Source organism: Rasamsonia emersonii (assembly GCF_000968595.1).
Source record: "Rasamsonia emersonii CBS 393.64 chromosome Unknown ctg1118621759665, whole genome shotgun sequence".
NCBI lineage: Eukaryota > Fungi > Ascomycota > Eurotiomycetes > Eurotiales > Trichocomaceae > Rasamsonia > Rasamsonia emersonii.
In genome coordinates this window covers 26301-45988 of record NW_013563348.1, presented here as the reverse complement: position 1 = coordinate 45988, position 19688 = coordinate 26301, and the positions used below count along the sequence as shown (strand labels likewise).

The following is a 19688-nucleotide window of genomic DNA, read 5'->3' as shown; positions in this document are numbered from 1 at the left end:
TTATTGTTGTTGTTGTTGTTGTTGTTGTTGTTGTTGTTGTTGTTGTTGTTGTTGTTGTTGTTGTTGTTGTTGTTGTTGTTGTTGTTGTTGTTGTTGTTGTTGTTGTTGTTGTTGTTGTTGTTGTTGTTGTTGTTGTTGCTGCTGCTGTTGTTGCTGCTGCCGCTGTTCCAACCAGGACTCGGATAATCAAGAGTGGCTAAGACGGGGAATAAAGACGGTATAGTCCAATCGTCAACGTCGTCTGGACCTGGGCTTGGGTCTTCGTAGTTGTAGTTGTTTATGTTCACATTCATGTCCATATTCCACTTGTCCACATGGAACAGCTCACACTCCCAGCCTGTCTGGAGGTCCATTTGGGCGAATTGACGTGATACAGTAGACAGAAGTAGTAAATACTTGACAGCTGTGCTGTAAGAATGTAGAAAGAAGACACAGACACGTCTAGACAGACACGTCCAGATAGAGACACGTCTATGAAAAGCACAAGGGGATGCGTACGTGTCCTGCTCACATATTGCTTTTGTCAAGACACTGAGACAGTCAGAGAGTGAGATAGTGACAAGGAGTGAAAGAGAGAATGAGAGATGACAAGGAGAGAGAGAAAGAGAAGAAGAGAGAAGAGGAAGCAGAGAGAAGGAGGAGGTAGAGATAGGATCAGAAATTTCACATCTCCTCCCTAGTTGGGTGTTGGGATAGAAGAAAAGCGGAGCTCTGGGCTCGGCGTGTATGCATCATGAGAAGCAGGGAGGGGAGGCTGGATGAGCTTGTGGAGGGTTGGATTGTTGGATTGGTGGATATCATGAAGGTATTTCATTCGTTTTGTCTGTCTCTGTAAGGAACATCACTTCCCAGGTTGTTGCATAGGGCATTCTGTGCATATTTTCATGGGTATAATGTACAGGATATGGGAATAAGAGATAAGAATAAGAACAAGGCATCCCTCATTTGTAAGACATCCCTCGTAAAAAAATCACTTTTCCTTTTTAAAACGTGCCAGGCCCATCATTTCATGCGGTGTGTCTGAAAGATAGAAAGGATCGCAACTTGCTGAAAAACCTACTCAGGAGCAGCGTAACATCCCGCCCAGTTCCCTCCCTGGTGCGCAAAACTCAGCCCCCTGACAAAGTCGTCTCGTCTGCAGCGCCCCAGAGAGTCTACCTCGCAGCCATGCAGTGGCACCACACGGTCGTTGACCAGCACCCGAACGACTGGCTCGTCCGAATCATCACACTGCATCATCTCGATGTAGGCTCTCCCCCCGAAAGGAACGGTCCAGGCCGCTGAGTAGCCATCCGTCTCTTCGATGGACTTGATCTCAGTCGTAGACAGCTTCGCGGTCCCGTTGTACAGGCCCAAAGCCGCGAAAATAGACGTCATGGTGTTGTCGTGGCTGAAGTCTGCGTACAGCGTTGCGTCCAAAGGGAACGTCGCAGGATTCGAGTCCAGAGTCTGGTTGACTGTGGTATGGTCCTGGACAGGGCTGTGGGTCATGCGAGCAATCAGCTCATTGACAAACCCCACGCCTTGGGCTGGCCCCAACGGGTTTCCCCCGCCATGGCCATAGTATTTCCCCAGACTCTGGTAGTAGTCATATGCCTGCCATTCCTCTTGCGTGAAGAGAGCACAGAACGGAGACAGCGTGTCTGTGCGGTTGCGAGCCACTGTTTCAAACGGACACAAGTCCATCAAGTATGGCACATCCGACACGGTCAGGTCCACACCGGGAAGATGGTCTTTGATCTTTTCCAGGATAGCCGGTGCGAATTGCTTGGCGAACTTGTTCTGTTCGTCATGTCCCCTGCTGCTGTCCTCAAAGGCTGGACATCTGCCGGTGTCAAGCGTGTTATTGTAGGACGGACCCTCCTCGATGATCACGTTGACCGTGGGAGCATCACGCTTGTCTGAATGGGGATCCAGCATTTTGGCGCTTTGGAAACCTTCGATGAACAGTCTCCCCGAGGCAATGACCCGATCGGAGCCGGAGCAACGAACGAATGGGACGACATTCCTGGCGAGACTCTTGTAATGGTTGTAGAACTTGATGCCCGACTGGATCATCTGGCTTTCCCCAAAGGACGTCAGGTCGTTCGCTCCCAGCTGATATTTGTAGTCTTTCAAGAAGGCATAGTCGCCTTTGTACGCGGTAGCCGTCTTCTGAATCCGACTGATCAGCTTCGCATACCGCTTCGTCTTGGAAGACGTGGGGTATCTAGCGCCGTGACGGGATAGCAGCTGGACAAACGTAATCTTGCAGTTCTGCGGGACATCTGGCGAGATCTCCGACTGTTCTGCCAGGGAGAAGAATGGAGAATACTGGCCCCAGGAGTGAGATATTTCCGGACGACACTGATATCCTCCTTCCACGGTATTGCAAGAGTGGCTACCGACGTCCAGATTTCCTGAGACACTAAATTACGAGAACGTTAGCATCAGACTGCGCGCTGGAAACAATATGACAAGAGAGGAGGGCATACTATGACGCGAGCAACCCCCCGAAAAGCACCAGCAACAACAGACTCATCGTCACAGCAGCGATTCTTCCTCGAAGGCGAGACATCGTCGAGGACAACCACGTCTGCTTTCGACGTTGGCTGCGAGCTTGCACCTGCAACAGGGACTGGGAGGCCGTCAAGGGCGCGACCTCATCGCCTTCGACCTCCGGGTCGCTGGAGGCCAAGAGACCGGTGCGTTCGTCCGTCATGGGCGCATCTACAGACCAGGTCGAGATATTGCTGGGTCTGATGAGGGTAAGTTCTGGTAAAGTTAGGGCAGTTGCAGCCGCCTGCGTGGAATCAGTCAGGATTGCAGGGTGCAGGCAGGCATGTACTGTGCAGGACAGTGTCAAATCATAAGTCTACCAGCAGTAATCCAGAGCAGTTAATATGGAGGATGTTTTGATCGGAGGTTAACGACAAATACCTATATTTTGTATGCTGCCAGAGGACAATCTGTGGAGACGCGCAGTGACACAGGGCACATGCCCTGCTGATTGGTTGGCAGGCAGTCCCAGACAAGCAATCCCTGGCACGCGGGGTTGACACGTCGATCCATGTTGCAGAGAGGAAACGCCGATCCAGCACTTAACCCAGGAGAGCAACTGCAGTGACTGACGTGTGGTTAGATATCAGACTACAGCCTGTTGAAACAACGGTGAAACACGCGAAAGATGACAATCCACGAAACAAAATTAGGATCCCATTTCGAAATACGCTGTAGACAGAGCACATTTAGCAGGTCCTGACTCGGAGATTTCTGCAGAACTTCGTTGTCCCTCGTAGGGTCGGCCAACCATGGTTTTCCTGGCACGTGCCCCTGACAGGCCCTGGTACCTAAATTAATTACAATGCCCAAAACGGCAGTACAACAGACGACGTCCGAACGAGCATCTCTTCGCCAATGCGGTCCATTCTATTATTACTATGCTATGCTATGCTATGCTATGCCTTCTATCAATTTGTGTAGCTCCCTGATGCAGTGTACTATATATTATCAATATCAGACGTTTCCCTCCCAGCCTAACCGATGAATTGGAATGCAGCTTCAACACTAAGCCACCATGACGACAAGACAGAAAAAAAAAAGGAGGACTAATACAGGAGGCCATGGGATGGGAATGACATACTATACACAATCACAGTCGCATCTCCAACGCACGCCCTCTGCTCCCAATTTCCAATTTCAGTAACAAAAAAATATCTTCAGCACAGCAATTGATCCCAACAGCAACGAACGCAGAAGCAGGAGAACCAGCCGGGGTATCTATCAAGACACACAGAGAAGCACGACTTGGTGATCGACTCATTGGCTAAGCAAAAAAAAAAAAGAAAAAGAAAAGAAAAAGGGAAGTCAACCACCTCGACACCTTGAAATGCTAGACGAAAAGATCAACGTTCCTCGGTCTTTCCAAACAACCATAAACGAGAACGACAAAGGCCAAGGCCTATCAACAACTGTGAGATCGCTTTTCCGACGCCAACCCAAATGTTTTAGTTCGAATATTTCTTTTTTTTTTCCCTCCACGAAACCAAAACCAGCAAAAACCAAAGCGTTTCTTTCACATTATCGATCATGTCGGACACCTCGTCACCACTCATGGTCCAGGATTCCAGCTCCTTCCAAACGAATCGCGCTGCTGCTGGGCATCTGGAGGGGGTCGGTAGCCCCCCTGAGCTGGCTGCACCTGCGCCTGTCCACCGCTGACGTCTCCACTCGCAGTTCCCGGGGGCCAGGGTCCAGGAGGCGGCGGACGAGGCTGCATTTGCCCTTCGTCTCGACCAACTCTTGGGCCCCCGCCAGCAGTGGCAGTCAGATAAGCTGATGGATCCGTGGAAGTGCCGCTGACATGAGGCTGGGGTGGCGCAGTCGGAAGAGGAGGTGGTGCTCCTGCTGCGCTGGTCGCCGGACTGCTGCCCTCGCTTTTCGAGGTCCCTTGCAACACCGATCCCTTCGCGCCCTCGCTTCCTGCCTGCCCCACGGACGGTCGGAAGTGCCGTGGCGACGGTGGTCGAGTCGGGAGCGGACCAGACACGGCTCGACTAAGGCTCTCCCGGAAGAAATCCCGCTCGGCGCGATAGTAATCTCTCTCTTCCGTCAAAAGCCGGATTTCCTCCGCCTGGGCGTTAATCTTCTGCTCCATCGCCATCTCGTTCTTCTTTCGGTTCCGAAACCTTCGGGACGCATCGCTGTTCGCCTTCCGTTTCTCAGCCTGACTACGAGACCCGGACTTGAAATCAACAACGACGGGAATCATGCCCTGGAAGGGAGGAGGCGGCACGTCCGGAGGAGGCCCTGGGAGGGATGGATCTTCTCCATATCTCTGGACACCCATCTGACCTGGAGCCCGACTGAGGGGGTCTACAGTGGGAGGAAGAAAGAGCGGTGGCGGTTCTAATGACGAAGGTCCTGGTGGCTGGGGCATCCCTGGGCCCATGGACGGGGATGACTGAGCGAATGGGGTGTAAGTCGAGTGAGGCGTGCTTGGACTTGTGTCCTGAGAACTGGGATTTGTCGCAAGCCCCGCGCTGGTCCGCCGGGTGTGAAAAGTCGGTGTGGAATGGCGAGACGGTTGAGGCGGAAGAATCCGACCCGACACAGCCAAGCTCGGAGACTGAGTCGTCTCCGAAGGCAAAGAGACATTGGGAGGAACACTGTAGACGCCGGAGGACGGCTCTTGCACAAAAGGTGATTGAGAGACACTGACTTTCCCCGCAACCGTCCCAGGCTTCCCAGGAACGCTGGCGAAACGCGCAGCGGGGGAGACCGGAGTGATAATCCGGCGAGGTCGAATGCCTGGCGAGAGTGATGGGCGATCTGCTTGGATATACTGAGGTCCCGGATTGGAGACGCGCATGAGCGGGGATGACGAGGAACGCTGCTGCGGGGATGGTGACATGGAAGGGGGCATTTCCAAGACTTCTCGACTGCTCTGTCGAGACGGTGCGTTGGACGCACCTCCCTCTGGAGGATTCAAGATCGCATGGACCCCAATAGAACGGGGCTGTGCCGGCTCTGGCCGAGGCTCAATCGACTGTGGTGGATGCCATGAGAGAGGCCTCTTGGAGCCGGTTTCCCAAGACCTGGGTGCTGCCGACGTTTCTGGAGCTTGGGATGCAGCTGGCTGCTCAATCCCACCTCTTAGCGGCGACTGCTGCTGCTGCTGCTGCTGCTGCTGCTGCTCTTCGTTCCTGGGACCACTGGGAGGAGGGCCTGACGCAGTTGGAGTCTCGGACATAGGCAGCAGATCTTCGTCGTCGTCTCGCCACGGCCGTGGCCCGACACATGGCCGGCTCCTTCCCCTCTCAAGATGACTATTGCCCTCCGGTAGTCGACTCTGAGAGGGGAAGGTGGGCTGATTGGAAAGAGGACCGCCCAAGTGATGGTGGTATTGATTGTGGCCGGCCAGGGACCTCGAGTAGGGAACGGGGCGGACAGGAACTCCTAGCGCAGCCAGGGTGACAAAAGGTAAAGGCTTCAGAATGAAGAACGGACGCGACGAAGTTGCTTAATAAAAAAAATTAGAATTAACACACGCAGCTGTCCGAGATAGCCAACGAGGACTCAGACCCGTCCTGGAGGAGAAGCGAGAGACGAATGCTGATTGAGAGTGGCGCAAAGTATATGTATGGATGGATGTGCAGCGGACAGGGTCTGGTTGCAGGAGAAGGGAGCGAGGGTGTCGCCGGGCATGGAGGAGGAAAGAAGAGGAAACGGCGGAAGAAGAGGCAGAGAGCTCCCTCCGACTGGAGAGAATGCTCTCCGCGAACAGGATATCGAGCGGTGAGCGCATCGCCTGGAGACATTAAGATCAGCCGTGACAGCGAGCAGCGTAGGACTAGTGCGTAGCCAGCGGCCAGCAGCAGAGGATGGGGCCCCCGGGGCACCCGGAAGGCGTGTTGGCTTGGGCCCGCGATGGGGCCTGGGGCCCGCCGACAACCAAGCAGGGCCAGGCTGCTAGCGGCCGCGATGGCTAGCGGCTTAGCTGGATGACCGACGGCCGCTTGACGCATGTGCGATTGCGCCGTCTCCATGGTAAGGGACAGAAGCCGGCGCGCCCCCGTTGCTGCGCTAAAGGGGGCAAGCTCGCTGGCTAGCCCCTAGACATTTCATCCTGCCTGCTGGCTGAAAAATCAATCCTGACAATGGTCGGCCGCGTGATTTTTGAACGCCTCTAGATTGCAGGCTAGGGACAACGCCTTTGACAGGAGCCCCGGGGGCAAGCTCCCCGAACCAAACTAGCCGCTTCAGTGAGGCATCCCTGCTCCTGCTCCTGCTCCTGGCACCCTCATAGTAAAGTGGGAAAAGCTCCTCACACGGTCCGGCTGGTGCTCCGTTCTCGCTGGCGTCGCGCCGGCCACGGAACCTTCCTACCTCCTGGAGCTGTCTAGGAGCCGGATCGATTCTTGAAGAGCGGATCAGCAGATGACGATCCAGAAAGAGTAAAAACGTGATCCAAACAAGCCACGTCCCTGCCGGCGCCAGAGCTGGAACGTGCTCTGCCGTTTGGAAGGGCCAGTTTGGCGACTTACCTGCATTATTCGTATGGGCAACTGCGGCAAGCCAGAGTTTACGAGACGAGGTGCCTCTCCTCCTCCTCGTCTTAGTCGTGGATGAGACGAGCCATCCAGGGCCCTGAGTCGTGCCATGACAAAGAAGAGTATCTCGCCGCTGCCCCTGTGCAGTTCTCTCGTCGTCGGAAATAGCCACCAATAAGAAGAATGGCGACGCATGTAGCACACATCATTGCCCAGGGAACGTCGTCCAGGTTGCCAGACGCCATTATTCCAACGAATACGGTCCAAGGGAGGAGGAGGCCTAGTTGCTGCGTGCGTGCGCTGGATGGCTCTCTGCAGACCCCCACGGCGCCAGTTCCGCGGGAGCGTCGCTAACTCAAAAAGGGAGAGAAGATTTGCGAAGGTGAGAGATCAGCTTCGTTGGTTGGGCAGCAACACTTGAGGGCGATAGAGCAAATGCACGGGACATCGAGACGTTCCGATCTGGCCATTCTTGGTGAACAAATTGGCGGCCAGTGGCTTTCACTTGGTCCATTTTCGCATCCACGAACTACTAACCACGACATCGTTAGGGATTTCTCGAATTACCGAGTCCGGAGTATGGAGTAAATACTCCAATCACACTACTGCGTCTTCCCAAAATGTTGAGGGTGTGTTGGTAACCGGATGAATGGCACCACGCCCAGGGTGGAGCCGGTATTCAGTAAGAGAGCAAGCCCTTGCATGCTCAGGTGGCCGCCACGGTGGATTATCATAAGATGTATCTCTCTGTATTACTCCCATAGACCATCTCCATCAGGGAATCCAGCTCTGCTTTCGGCCGACCCACGTTGAACAACAGCACAGTCAGCTGCCTGTGTGTTCGTGTCGAAAGAATTGGGGCGACCAGAATATACGCTCCATCACACCGATTATTGATGAGTCAGGTGGTCCCCGTAAAAACAATAAAGCCTAGTTGGTTAAACGACCAGCTCAACGGTGAACCCACTCACGCTCTAGTGATGACTCCGCTCTCATAGGAAGATTGGCAGCTAACAGACCTCCGAACTGAGCCATCAAGACGTTGAAAATAGCCAAGGTCCTAGGCGGGATGCAAAGTACGGCATACGGAGGATAACTTGGCTCCGTCTCGTTGTCATGACCCAGAGCTGCGGGAAGGATCATGGCAAAGATGCTTATCATTGCTGCTTCTGTTTGTTGGCCAGAGCACCTCGAACCACGAGACAAGGGTCACGAGTGTTGAGAGAAGCGTCGAGAAATACTCCGTACTCTGTACGCCCTGATGCTCTCCGTACAACCGCCAGTTGATATTATTCAACATCATTCCTCGCGGGTAATGTCGGAGTCATACACCCGTCGTTTCTCGGTACGTTTTATGTATGTAGCCTTCCAGACAACGGACAGGTTGAAGAGGTTGCCAGTCTGAAGCTTGGGGACACCTGGCTGTGCATTTCCATAACCTTACAGGGTGCTTTGTACCATCACGTAAGAAACTTTTCTCTCCGACTGCTTGTCATTCCGAAAGGAAAAAAAAAAGGTTCCTGAGCTTCAGCGGATCGATACGGTCGACCAATGCTAGTGACTCCGTACTCCGCACGCGATCGCGCGACACCAAGGGAGGCTTCTTTCATGCGGCCACTAACGGATCGCACAGTCCGTAGATCTTGTGGGCCTTCTAGTCAGACGTTGGGCGCACGTCGTTCTGGAATCATCGTGCGTCGAGTCTGGCACCAACTGGTCTCGGGTGGCCGACGACTCGGTAGAGGTGGAGAAGGGCTCTGATTATGGCCCGGAAGCGTGCATGCGCACTCCGTCGTTCGTCAAGAACGGCCGTCAGGGATGGCCCTGGGAGGTTTGGTGGTTGGACGGCGAAGCATTGGACAGGTCGTAAACTCGGACGTGGTCGAGGAGCAACTATCGTGCGGGAGGTGGAGCAATCCAGAAAGCCCCCAAAAACTTTCTCGGAGCGTGGGACCAGCGAGGGCCAGCTCCCTATGAGAACGGCCCACGAGTCACCGCATTCAGCAAGCTAGAGGCAGGACTATGTTGGGAAGATCCGCCAGGCAGGCCTCTATCAGAGCGTCGGCTGCATAGGCGTGGGGATCTCGCCAGCGATCGATGATGTCCATGCTGTTTCATGACGACAGATTGGAGGTCGTCTCGATGGGCAGAAGGTTTGATGAACAGAACCAGCACCTGGCCCCCGGTAAACCTTGACGCTGGGCGACGGCCGTAACTCGTGGGCCGCGTGTCTGGCGGCGCGCCGAAGGCTTCTAGCTCGTCGTTAGAGCCTCCCAGGGAGCCGGTACTTGGCTTCCGCCGTTCCTGCCGTTCGCTGCGCCGTCAGCTGCCTCGGAAGCCTTCCACGGGCCCACCAGCACGAACAGTCCAAGCTCCTGCCCAAGCATCCGGGGGCAGGGACGATCCGACGTAGTCCGTTTCATTTGCCAATAATAAGAATGATTAATGGATGAATTGGACTTTGTGTGGACTCGTGGTCGAGAAGAGAGAGAATAATACTCCGTCCTGCGTGCTGCGCCTGGCAGAAGTGGAGGTTCCTGCTGGTTCTTCCGTCAGTCAGACTGGTCAGTGAGGACGCGCTGGGGACCAGGCAGGTACCTGGCGTGGGCAGCTGCCTAACAGGAGGTTCTGGATTCTGAAACCGTGGTGTCCACACCGGATCACAATGGATCACAAAGTGGCTGTACAGGACAAGGAGCCTTGTCGAGATCCATTCCGATCGAGCAGCCGTTACTCGTATAGTCGGCAGAGCATGTGACGGCAGCAAGCCATCGCCTGCAAGGGCCAATGAGGAAGGGGCCGTGCAGCCTGGCCGTGGCTGCCAAACAAGGTTCGTGCCGCCGTGGCAGGAGCGCTGGTGCGTGCAGCTGCAGCTGCAGGGCTTAGTCATCCGCATCCTGCAGATCGCTGCTCTGCTGCAGCTGCATGATATCTGCTGCAGAAAGATCTCTGCATCGGCATCGCTCACGGAGCAGCATGGCTACGGCGGACAGAGCACTGCTGTCTACATCAGCAGAGGACTGGGGAGGGAGGTACGTTCCTAGACTCCGCGAGTTCGCACCTAACTAGGCGCCTAACAGCTGGCCCAATCTGGCTAATCGCTTAATATCCGGCAGGAGCAATAATATGGCAAATGGATAAAAGACTCAATCAATCAATGAATCCTCTACCCCTGCCCTTCCCTGCCTCCCCCTGCCCGGCACTCACCATCCGATTCCGATCCAGACCAACCGCAACGGCAGCCGTGCGCGCTGCAGCCTCAAAATCCAGGATTTTCCCCCCTGCCACTTGGTCTGCGCTGCGCTTGTTTCCGTACGCCATTATTAGGTTTGCGATTCTTTTTATTTTTTTTATTTTCTCGCCCCCTCGCCTTGTCTCGCTTTCAGAGCGGGGGGAGCGAAAAAAAAAAGCTTGCTTGCCTTGCATTGGATTAGTTCCATGACCCATTTGCTAAAGCAAGTAAGGATTGTCTTCTGCCAGGGGCTCGTAGGCGGGTTGACTGGCTGCATTGCCGCTGCAGTGGTGATCTGATCGCTTGAAATCTGGGGTCAGGTACCTGTGCCATGGTACGGAGTCCTCTATGTGTAGCTAGTAACTGTACTACTGTTTTTATGATTATTCTTTCTATGATTACAAACGAATCAATCATTCATTCATTATGAGACCAATTCAAGTCTCCCTGACTAACGAACTCTTTCATTGCTTCATTTCTTGAAGTGGAAGCTGTTCCTCGGCTTGCCCCTGACTCCCACGTCCACTCTGTACACGTTGCCTCCGTATCGCGCCGACTCCGGATATTTCTCGGGCTCTTTCTCAGCGGCCGTGGTGATGAAGAGCTCCGTGCCCACAAACTCCGGGCAGGTGACATGGCGCGTCGGGAGCGAGATCTCCCCAATGATTTTGCCCTCCGGGTTGATGCGGATGACCTTGCTGCCGCGCCAGACGGCGATCCAGATGCAGTCTTCCACGTCCATGGCGAAGCCATCGGGCTCCCCGATGCTTCCGTCGAGGTGGAAGTGCACCCGTCGGTTCGAGATGTCGCCCGTCTCGGCGTTGAAGTCGTACGCGTAGATGTCGCCCCGGGGCGAATCGGTCAGGTACATGGTGTCGTCCTTGGAGTTCCAACCCGTGCCGTTCGGGATCATCATGCGCTCGACCATGCGGTGTACCGTCCGATCGGGGTCTAGCCGAAACATGGTGCCTTCGTCTTTGACTTGCGTCACCTTGTCGTCATTACACGAGCCGGCCCAGAAACGGCCACGACTGTCGACGGCCCCGTCATTGAACCGCATCCTGGGAGAAGTCAGCGGAACATGTCCAGAATGGAGTTGCTGGCCATACTTATGCTCATCGTCCGGGTTGTCCCATATCCTGCGCACATAAGACAGCTCTCCGGTCTGAGAGTCAAGGGTCGCAAAGCCATGTTTGGCAGCAACAATGACCTGGTCCTTCGCATCGGCGTCGACGACGTCGGCCGTCACCCTGTTCAGCCTTAGCATTGGGCCAGTCACAGCATCCGTTTTCACTTACCCAACAGCAACGCCGGTCGAGACGACCCGCAGGGAGCTGGGGCCCTTGGCAAGGTCGACGAAATAGACCTTTGCCTTGTCGATATCGACGAACCGCAGCTCATTGCGAGCGGGGGTGTAGAACGGGCCTTCCAGCAGACCGCCCCGGATATCGAGGTACGGCTGCAACAAAGTTGTCAGCTGTTCTGGTTCTGGTTCCTGGTTCCTGGGTTCGCGGGTTAAAGCTTGTAAGGGACACACACCTCCGTCACCGTCCACCTCTGGATGCCGTCCGTCATGGCGCAAACTTAATTCAGCGGAGCCGAGGATATTTATTCGATGGTTCAACTGTCCTAGTGATTCACTATGGATGATTGACAAGTGGCAATAAGCGCAGGAATGACTCGTCGTCCGAAAAAAATTGGCCAGGTGACGGTGATGAGGGGAGTGAGGCGGGGAAGTGGCAGCTGTCCGACCCACGTGGGGTCCCCAGTCAGAGCTAGGTGCGAAGTACGGAGTACCCAAGTAGGTACCTGCTCGTTTAACTTTTAAAGAATGAAAATCAACTGAACTCAAAATAATTCAAAATGCAGAAATTGCAATTACTGGAAAAAAAATAAATACTATTCAGTCTGCCATAAACAAGCGTTCAATTCAAAAACAATTCCTGCATACGGAGTTCAGTTACTGTATTAAGTACTCGTAACTCGGAGACGCGCCGAGCCTATCATCATCGGACACTCGGAGGACCCTCCGTCTACATTACTCCTATTTATTACGGCGCAGCAGCTACTATTATTATTATTTTTACTATTGAAAACTACGTCAGAAAAAAAACAATAACAATAACAATGAAGTCATTGATTGCACTTGTTGAACAGAAAATCTATAACTATACTGTGCTGTTAATGTAGAAAGTTTGCGTCGGGGATACTCCGGGTTTTTCTTTCTTGGTGTTACTAACCCAGTAATATTACTCCGTATGGAGTGCTTATCTGTAGATCTGCAATCCAATCCAGACAGAATCAGAATTCATTGTGATTATTTATTATTGACTGGCTAGAGGATTTTCAGTTTATTTCAATTTCCCGTGTGGATATAATCGTGTAATGGTGGGAGTCGGAATACTCTACGAAGAAGAAAATAAAAACCTAGATTATCAGCAAGTCTCTACGGAGTAAATACCTACTATCTAGTAATCTACGGAGTATCTACCATATCCACTTCCAATCAATGGAATTGACTCCAGGTAGTATGCTGATCGACAGGCAGCTGCTCGAGAACGAAGGTTCAGTCAAGGCTGGCTAGCTAGCTGACGACTGACGACTGACGGCTGACAACTGACGACTGAGCTGTCAACAAACAGCGCCGGTTATTGACAGTTAACAGTGACAGTGACAGTTACGGTGAAGCAAGGTGAGGAGGTGAGGTGACAGCAAGGTGACATCAGAAAACACCAGTTGATGTAATTAGCCCTGCGGCACAGCACAGCACAGCAAAACATGAATGACATGATCACCTAGTTTCGTCGTGACTTCGTGTTCGGGTTCAGGGGCTGGGTTTGGAAAAACCGAAAAACCAAAAATCCGAAATCTGGACCTGAAAACGGTTATGTAGCTCAGTGCTTGATATTCGTCGGTAAGTAAATATGGAGAAACCCCTGTTACTATCAGATGCTGATGATTGACCACGCAATCGGAACTGTCACGTGCTCCGTAGCACGTGACTCCACCTCATATCCTGTACCATAGTAGCCGCCTAGCTTCTTAGCTTCAACAACATCTGATGACTTCAATTTGACTCATAGATTCGCTCTTTGTACCGAATCCTTTTCCCTTCTGGGCTGTGCCTAACAAGAACCAGCAACCAAAATTCCGGGTGTTGTGACCAAAAAACTTAGTTTTGAATATTCAACTCCGTGTAGAATGTAAATAGGTCCCTGCTAGTGGTCACACCCATGGATATCATGACGATGCTTGCTAGGATGGGGTTGGGATTCGTACAAGGCTGAGAGAGGGTTCGTTCGTTCATAGTACTGTACTCCGTAGAGAGAGTTAAGTTCCTGACTAAGTTCGAGGGTCAACACACGGGGAAAACACGGGGTGCATGACTCGTGCATGAACACGGGACAGGCAGAGAAGCCTAGACCACATAGCAGTTGCAGATAAAGGAACAAAAAAAAAGAGACAGCGAGGGAGAGGAAAATCACCTAATTTTTGGGGCACTAGGGGAACCCAAATCCATGGTTTAAACAACGGTAGCTGGTAGGTAGGTATCTAGGTGCCTAAGTGCTAAACTTAATTAAAGACTTGGGCACGGAGTACGGAGACCCTGCCCTAAGTCCCTACCTAAGTGCCTAGCTATAGGTAGTGTCAGGTACTAGGTAGTCCCTAACTACCCACCTAGGTAACTAACTGGTCCGTGCCAAGGGTCCAGGGTCCCGTTCCTAGTACCTGGTCGTAGGGTATCCAGGGACCTAGTATACATAGCTGCGCCGCAGCAGCGGGGTAAACCTCTACCTAGAAGCTGCCTACCTAGGTAGGCACCTAGGTACGGAGTACGGAGTACAGTACATACCTAACCTTTCTACCTGGACGGCATAGCTTAGTCCGATCAGCAAGAAGAAGACAAAAAATGAGCAAAGTTAGCAAGTCCATAGAGAGTGGAATTGAATTGGTAGACAAGAAGAGAGACAGTTTCGGATGTGACTTGTCATCCGTCAAAAATATACGGAGTACTGAAGAAAGGAAGGAAGGAAGACAGGCATTATGAATGTAATTAATTAATTAATTAGTAGAATTTATTATTTGCCTCTCTACGAGTATGCAGATGTCATAAGAGTATCTATCAGGAGAGATGTATATTGCGCTGTCAATAATAATAATATTATTATAATTATGATTATATATACATACCTGTATGTAAATTGTATGTGATCTATAACTATCAATCAATCAATTCCTACTTACTGATCAGAAGTAAGTACTCCGTACAGTAAACATAGATAGAATCAATTCTGTACTCTCCGCTGGACAGCCTGGCAGTTCGACAATGCGCTCGCTGTACAGTACATTGATTGCAGAAATGACCTGTCTGTGACTACCTGTCAGGTATGGATCTGTACAACAATTCAAAGGTTAATTAATAAATAAATTATTATTACCTAGTGATATATTGGTTTTTTTTTTCTAGGAGTAACTTGGGCCTAGATATTATTTCCTGCCAGCACAACTACAAGAAGAGGTAGGGAAGAAAAAAAACCATCAAAAGTGAGTCAAATACAATGCTGATGATAATGATGTACTGTACAATGCGATGCGATGTGATGTGTAATAGACTGATTGGTCTGAAATACAACTGCCTGCAGTCCTATGATCCCTATGAACTGTACCTACATACAGAGAGAAACATACATACATCCACGCATACAGATAATGACTCCTGTATGCATGACGCAATGCAATGCAATGCAAGATGACATGTACAGTACATACATACATACTCCGTACATACATGTCGAACCCGGATCCTGGAGCCTGGAGCCCGTCGATCAGTGTAACCTGCAGTTCTTACTCCGTACTCCGAACTTGCCCGTCCATACAAAATACTGCATACTGTTGTAGATATATGTGGGGAGGAAGAAAGTATAATTAATGGAGCATCATTATTATTACTATTATTCCAATTAATTCTCATTGTTATTATTATTGCCAAGAAGAAAATAAAAGTTTGCTAGCAAGCAATAATACTCTCGCCTGCTTGCTGGGTACAGGACTTCGTACAGTACAGAGTATAGTATGTGGAGTGGATACAACATGTATGTCTGTGTGTGCGTGTGACATGTAAACCACCACCAATCAACCAGCAATCTTGCTAGAATTTTTTTTAAAAAAAAAAGAAAAATTAAACCTAACCAATAGAGTTTTCTTTTTCTTTTCTTTTTTTTTTAAAAAAAATAATAAATCATGCATATATGCATATACTATGCTTGACGCATTGCATTGCATCATTGCATATTATTGCATGACGCTACTCTGTATTGCTGCATTAGACTTGCATTCGCCTCGCATGGTGGAGTGGTCATGTGATTGATGATAAGGTTTTCACCTACATATACCCCGTACATACGGAGTAATAGACATGTGATTTATTATTATTTTCTGGGATGTTTGTTTCATGGAGAAAGAGAGATGAGGGACTTGATGATTCGGATAGTATAGTGTTTCCACTGCTATTCTGCAGGGTGTAAGGTTGTTTCTCTTTGACAGGTGGAATAGTTGACTTTTAACTACTGACTGGGATGGAGATTAGAATGAAATATCTGTATTTAGGGTCGAAGATTAAGAAAGAATGAAGTGCGTGGATTTATGACTCAGGTAATATTTGCTAGCTCCAAGTCAATTCATTGAAGAAAAATTCAATTGATTGAATGAAAATTGCAATATATATTAACGGTTGGCCCCGCTCCAGCTATTTATTTATTGATCATATCGTATCGCCATCTCTTGACATCATCGATCGAAGTGGAAAGAAAAAAAAACTACATAGGAGAACAATCGCAGTAGGTATGTACTGTACTCAGGTATCACTATCATCGAGATAGAAACCAGATAGAACGGGGAAAGAAAAAGCCGGAAAAGTCCGAAAACGACAGCATCCAGCAGCAGATCAACCAGAGTGAACCTCGCCAACTCCTAATCCAACAGTCGCCCCCGGAGGTTTCACACTCCGCTCCCTCAGCCGTCTTCCCTCCATCAGTCCCCGCAGTCCGCGTTTCTGAAGCCCAATCACACTGCTCATGTCGCCCGTCCAGATCTGCTGCTCCCGCCTGTCCGCGTCCGTCCCCCGCCGTGGTCTCCGCCGGACCCCGTCCGGTGCCTCGGAATCGGTCTGGCTGAAACTCGTGTTGGTCGACGCCGACGTCGCCGTGCTGGCGTTGCTGACCAAATCGTCATGGTCGCCGTTGCGCTGTCTGTGGCCCGAAACGTTGGTGTTGATGCGCAGCGGCATCGACTGGCTCGAACTCATCGAGTCAAACCTCGTCTGCAGTCCCGCCGTGCCCGGTTCCGTATCGGATGAATCCGACGCAAGCGTGCTCTGCTGAGATGCTGACACGCCGGTGCCCGACTCGCTGGCTGCCTGCACCCCATTCAACACCTCCAGAGTACCCCCGGGTCCACTGGTGAAGCCGGTTCCCCGGCCACCCCCGGCCGCCATGGCAGCGGCATTGAAAACGGCTGCGGCGTTCCGTCCGTCCAGCACCTGATGGAGCCGTTCAACGGTAGCCTCGAGCAGGCCATCCACTTGATACGGCCGGGCAAGCTGGAGAATAGAACACAAAGTCTGTGGCGTGCACAGTGGAGAGTCCGTCGGAGGTAGCGAAGACGTGTATAGGTAGTAGACCAGAAGCCGAATGGTCTGGTAGGTATGGGGGAGGTAGAGCACGCGAGGTCTGGACATAGGCGAGATTGAATGCGCAGACGGAATCTCCAAATTCGCTAGTAACCTCGCATTTGAAGGGTGTTGGCTGTTCTGGCCCGGTGTAATGGTGATACTCGAGTTGCGACTGGGACCCGTCGTCGCTGCAGGGCGAAGCGTTGCAGAATCCGAAATCCCAGCGTCAGAAGACTCCCGAAGGAGTTGAATAAAGTAAGGACCCCATCTGCGAGACAGGATCCGGGAATTAACGGGGATGCGCTCCCCGCCCAGGGCCTGCAGTTCCATGTCTGCCATTTCGCTCGTCGAGAACGCCACTTTGCCCAGTTTATCCGACGCAGACGAGAAGGGCCGGCCTCCGGATGTCAGTTGAGCGAGTTTCGGTTGAAGCGAGGCTGGGACAGATGGCGCGCTGAACGAGACGTATCCGGAGGTCGGCGAGGTCCGACAGGGGTTGTTGTACAGCCCGAACGCCTCAAGCTCGACCATGCAGAGGTGGGAGAAGTTGATCCGGCGGTGGTTGTAGTCTTCCACCAGGCTTCGCTTGCGATGACCCAGAATCACAAACGTGTTCCTCCGCTCCCACAATATGCCGCGGTTCCAGCTGCCATTGCCAAAAACGGATCCTCCGGCATCAATACGGCCCCAAGTGAGCGTCTTCAGGTCAAGAGCCCACAAGGAATACTCCTGCTTCGAGGAGGTGAGATACGTGCCGCTCACGACAAAGTGTCCATTGATGATGCCGCCGTTGGGAAACCTCAACCCCGGCGGAGAGACCTGTCCGTGCATAGGCTTCTCAATCAATCGGCCGTCTGGTAACCGCACCTGCAGTTCTAGCTTCACGTCCAGAAAGTTGTAGTTCGAATAAATCAGCATGGGTGTACCCTTGCTTTTCGATTCGGTATCTGGTTTTTGGCCTGTTCATCTCCCGAAGCAGCTCCAATTTCGGAAACGTCCATGCCAATCAACGGTGCGACGACACTTCGATAAGCGCCGCAACTCTTTCCGAGAGGAGTCGTAGAGGTCCACTTCAGACTTCGCAGATTGAAGACACTGATCTGCTCAATGTAGTGGTTCGAGCTGTCCTGCCCTCCGACCACGATCATCTCGGCGCCCCCGAATCCGTCAATATCCACTCCAATCGTGCCCTGGTGCGGATTCGAGCCCGAGGGATTATGATGGATTGCAGACAACGGTGCATTAGCCGACGTAAAATACGCACTCGAGGGCAAAATCGCCGCACAGTGAGCATATCGACCTTGGGGAGCATCCTTGGTTGGAACCCGCGTCCACGTCCTGGAGGGCACGTCGTAGATGTGAATATCAGACATAACCACCACCTCTGGCTGCGCGTCATGCCCGCTTTGGTTGCCCGCATTTATCGACGAGTCGTGGGAGGGGGGCGCTGGAGACATGCCTCCATAGCACACCAGCTTTGTATCGCCAAGCGCACACATGCTGTGGAAATATCGCGGCGGTGGTATATCGCCTGTCGCTTCGATCTTGGTCCAATGTCGTCGGATCAAATCCAATTCGTACAAGTCCGAAGTCAACTGCGGATGGGACCGCGATAGCACCCGGCCACCGAAGACGTACAACTTGTCACCCAGGATCGTAGTTGTAGCGCCCACCAAGGGACGAGGTTCCCTGCCTGTTGTTTTGCGTACATTGCACACTAGTCCCGACAAGTTAATGGGTCCTGATGCTGAGCCTTGCTGTTGAGGGGCAGGAGACCCAGCTGCAGCTGGTTCATCCCTGCCACCGTCGACATGACCCATGCTTGATTGACTCCGTGACATCATCTCGTAAGTAGTTAAACGCGAATTAACGAACGAACCGAATCCGAGATCTAGCGAGAGTAATTGGTTCTCTTGCGGCGTTTCTGTAGGGGTAGACGATTTTTCGACCCTCGAGCATTAGTATGAGTGCCTTGCTGACTGCGCAATGACCGTTGTATGTAGCCCACGAGGGAAATCGTGAGTCACCCGGCGTCGTACCCGGAAAACAGGGTCAATCTCGCATCAATAGAAACTGCTCTTGTTGCGGACAAATGTCAAAAAAGGAGAGAGGAGGTTGCGTCTTCGGGAACAATATCGAAAGACAGGCAACGTTATCGATAGACGCAAAAAGCGGTGTCGGGCGTAGTCCAAATTTCGTGTTTTCCACGCAGGAGTTCCGCGACCTAAAGACATGCATCCATCAGCAACTTGCCCACCAACAACAATCACTTGTCCCGATAATGGCGGCGGCGGCAAAGCGAGATAACTCGAGATGGAGAGGATCCGTGGACACATCAGCTCCCAGGCTGCAGGCACCAACCTCGCGGATTTGTTCAGCGCATGCTCTTGCTCTTGCTTCTCACGCAGAGCGGGGTCCGAGTCCTGAGGCTGGAATGCGCTGTACGCCGCTACGGATGCGAGACGCTGGCTCCGTCTGCGGCAAGCTGCATCCACGATGCCTCGTTGACCGCAACCCTGGTAGATATGGAGGCTTGGAAATCGGTTCCGCAACCCAGACGGTCCTCGCTGCAAACTCGTGACGCGGAAGAGACACCCAGCAAGAGACAGCTGCGACAAGGATGACGGTTTGGGGAGACGACAGAGCAGGCGTCCAGATGATGAGAGAAGTTCAAGGGCGAACACCCCGATCGAGGGACACGAAGGGCCGACGCAGCGTTGCGGACTGCGGCGCACACACGGGAGAGGAGGCGGCG

General features: G+C 52.2%; 4 protein-coding genes across 4 annotated transcripts; all 4 read right to left on the bottom strand.

Annotated features, from left to right (window-relative positions):
• Positions 1–1056: 1056 nt before the first annotated feature.
• T310_0130 (Acid phosphatase) lies at positions 1057–2521 on the bottom strand (the record flags this gene model as incomplete). Its single annotated transcript, XM_013476999.1, has 2 exons — positions 1057–2407; positions 2475–2521. 2 exons carry the CDS (start codon positions 2519–2521, stop codon positions 1057–1059), a joined length of 1398 nt encoding a protein of 465 aa, XP_013332453.1.
• Positions 2522–4090: 1569 nt separating this feature from the next.
• T310_0129 (uncharacterized protein) lies at positions 4091–6527 on the bottom strand (the record flags this gene model as incomplete). Its single annotated transcript, XM_013476998.1, has 2 exons — positions 4091–5968; positions 6030–6527. The coding sequence occupies 2 exons, from the start codon at positions 6525–6527 to the stop codon at positions 4091–4093; spliced, it is 2376 nt and encodes a 791-aa protein (XP_013332452.1).
• Positions 6528–10735: 4208 nt separating this feature from the next.
• Positions 10736–11838, bottom strand: T310_0128 (Calcium homeostasis protein Regucalcin; the record flags this gene model as incomplete). Its single annotated transcript, XM_013476997.1, has 3 exons — positions 10736–11513; positions 11562–11722; positions 11803–11838. The coding sequence occupies 3 exons, from the start codon at positions 11836–11838 to the stop codon at positions 10736–10738; spliced, it is 975 nt and encodes a 324-aa protein (XP_013332451.1).
• Positions 11839–16207: 4369 nt separating this feature from the next.
• T310_0127 (Ral2) lies at positions 16208–18306 on the bottom strand (the record flags this gene model as incomplete). The annotated part of the gene is made up of 2 exons (XM_013476996.1): positions 16208–17880; positions 18198–18306. The coding sequence occupies 2 exons, from the start codon at positions 18304–18306 to the stop codon at positions 16208–16210; spliced, it is 1782 nt and encodes a 593-aa protein (XP_013332450.1).
• Between the last annotated feature and the right edge of the window lie 1382 nt (positions 18307–19688).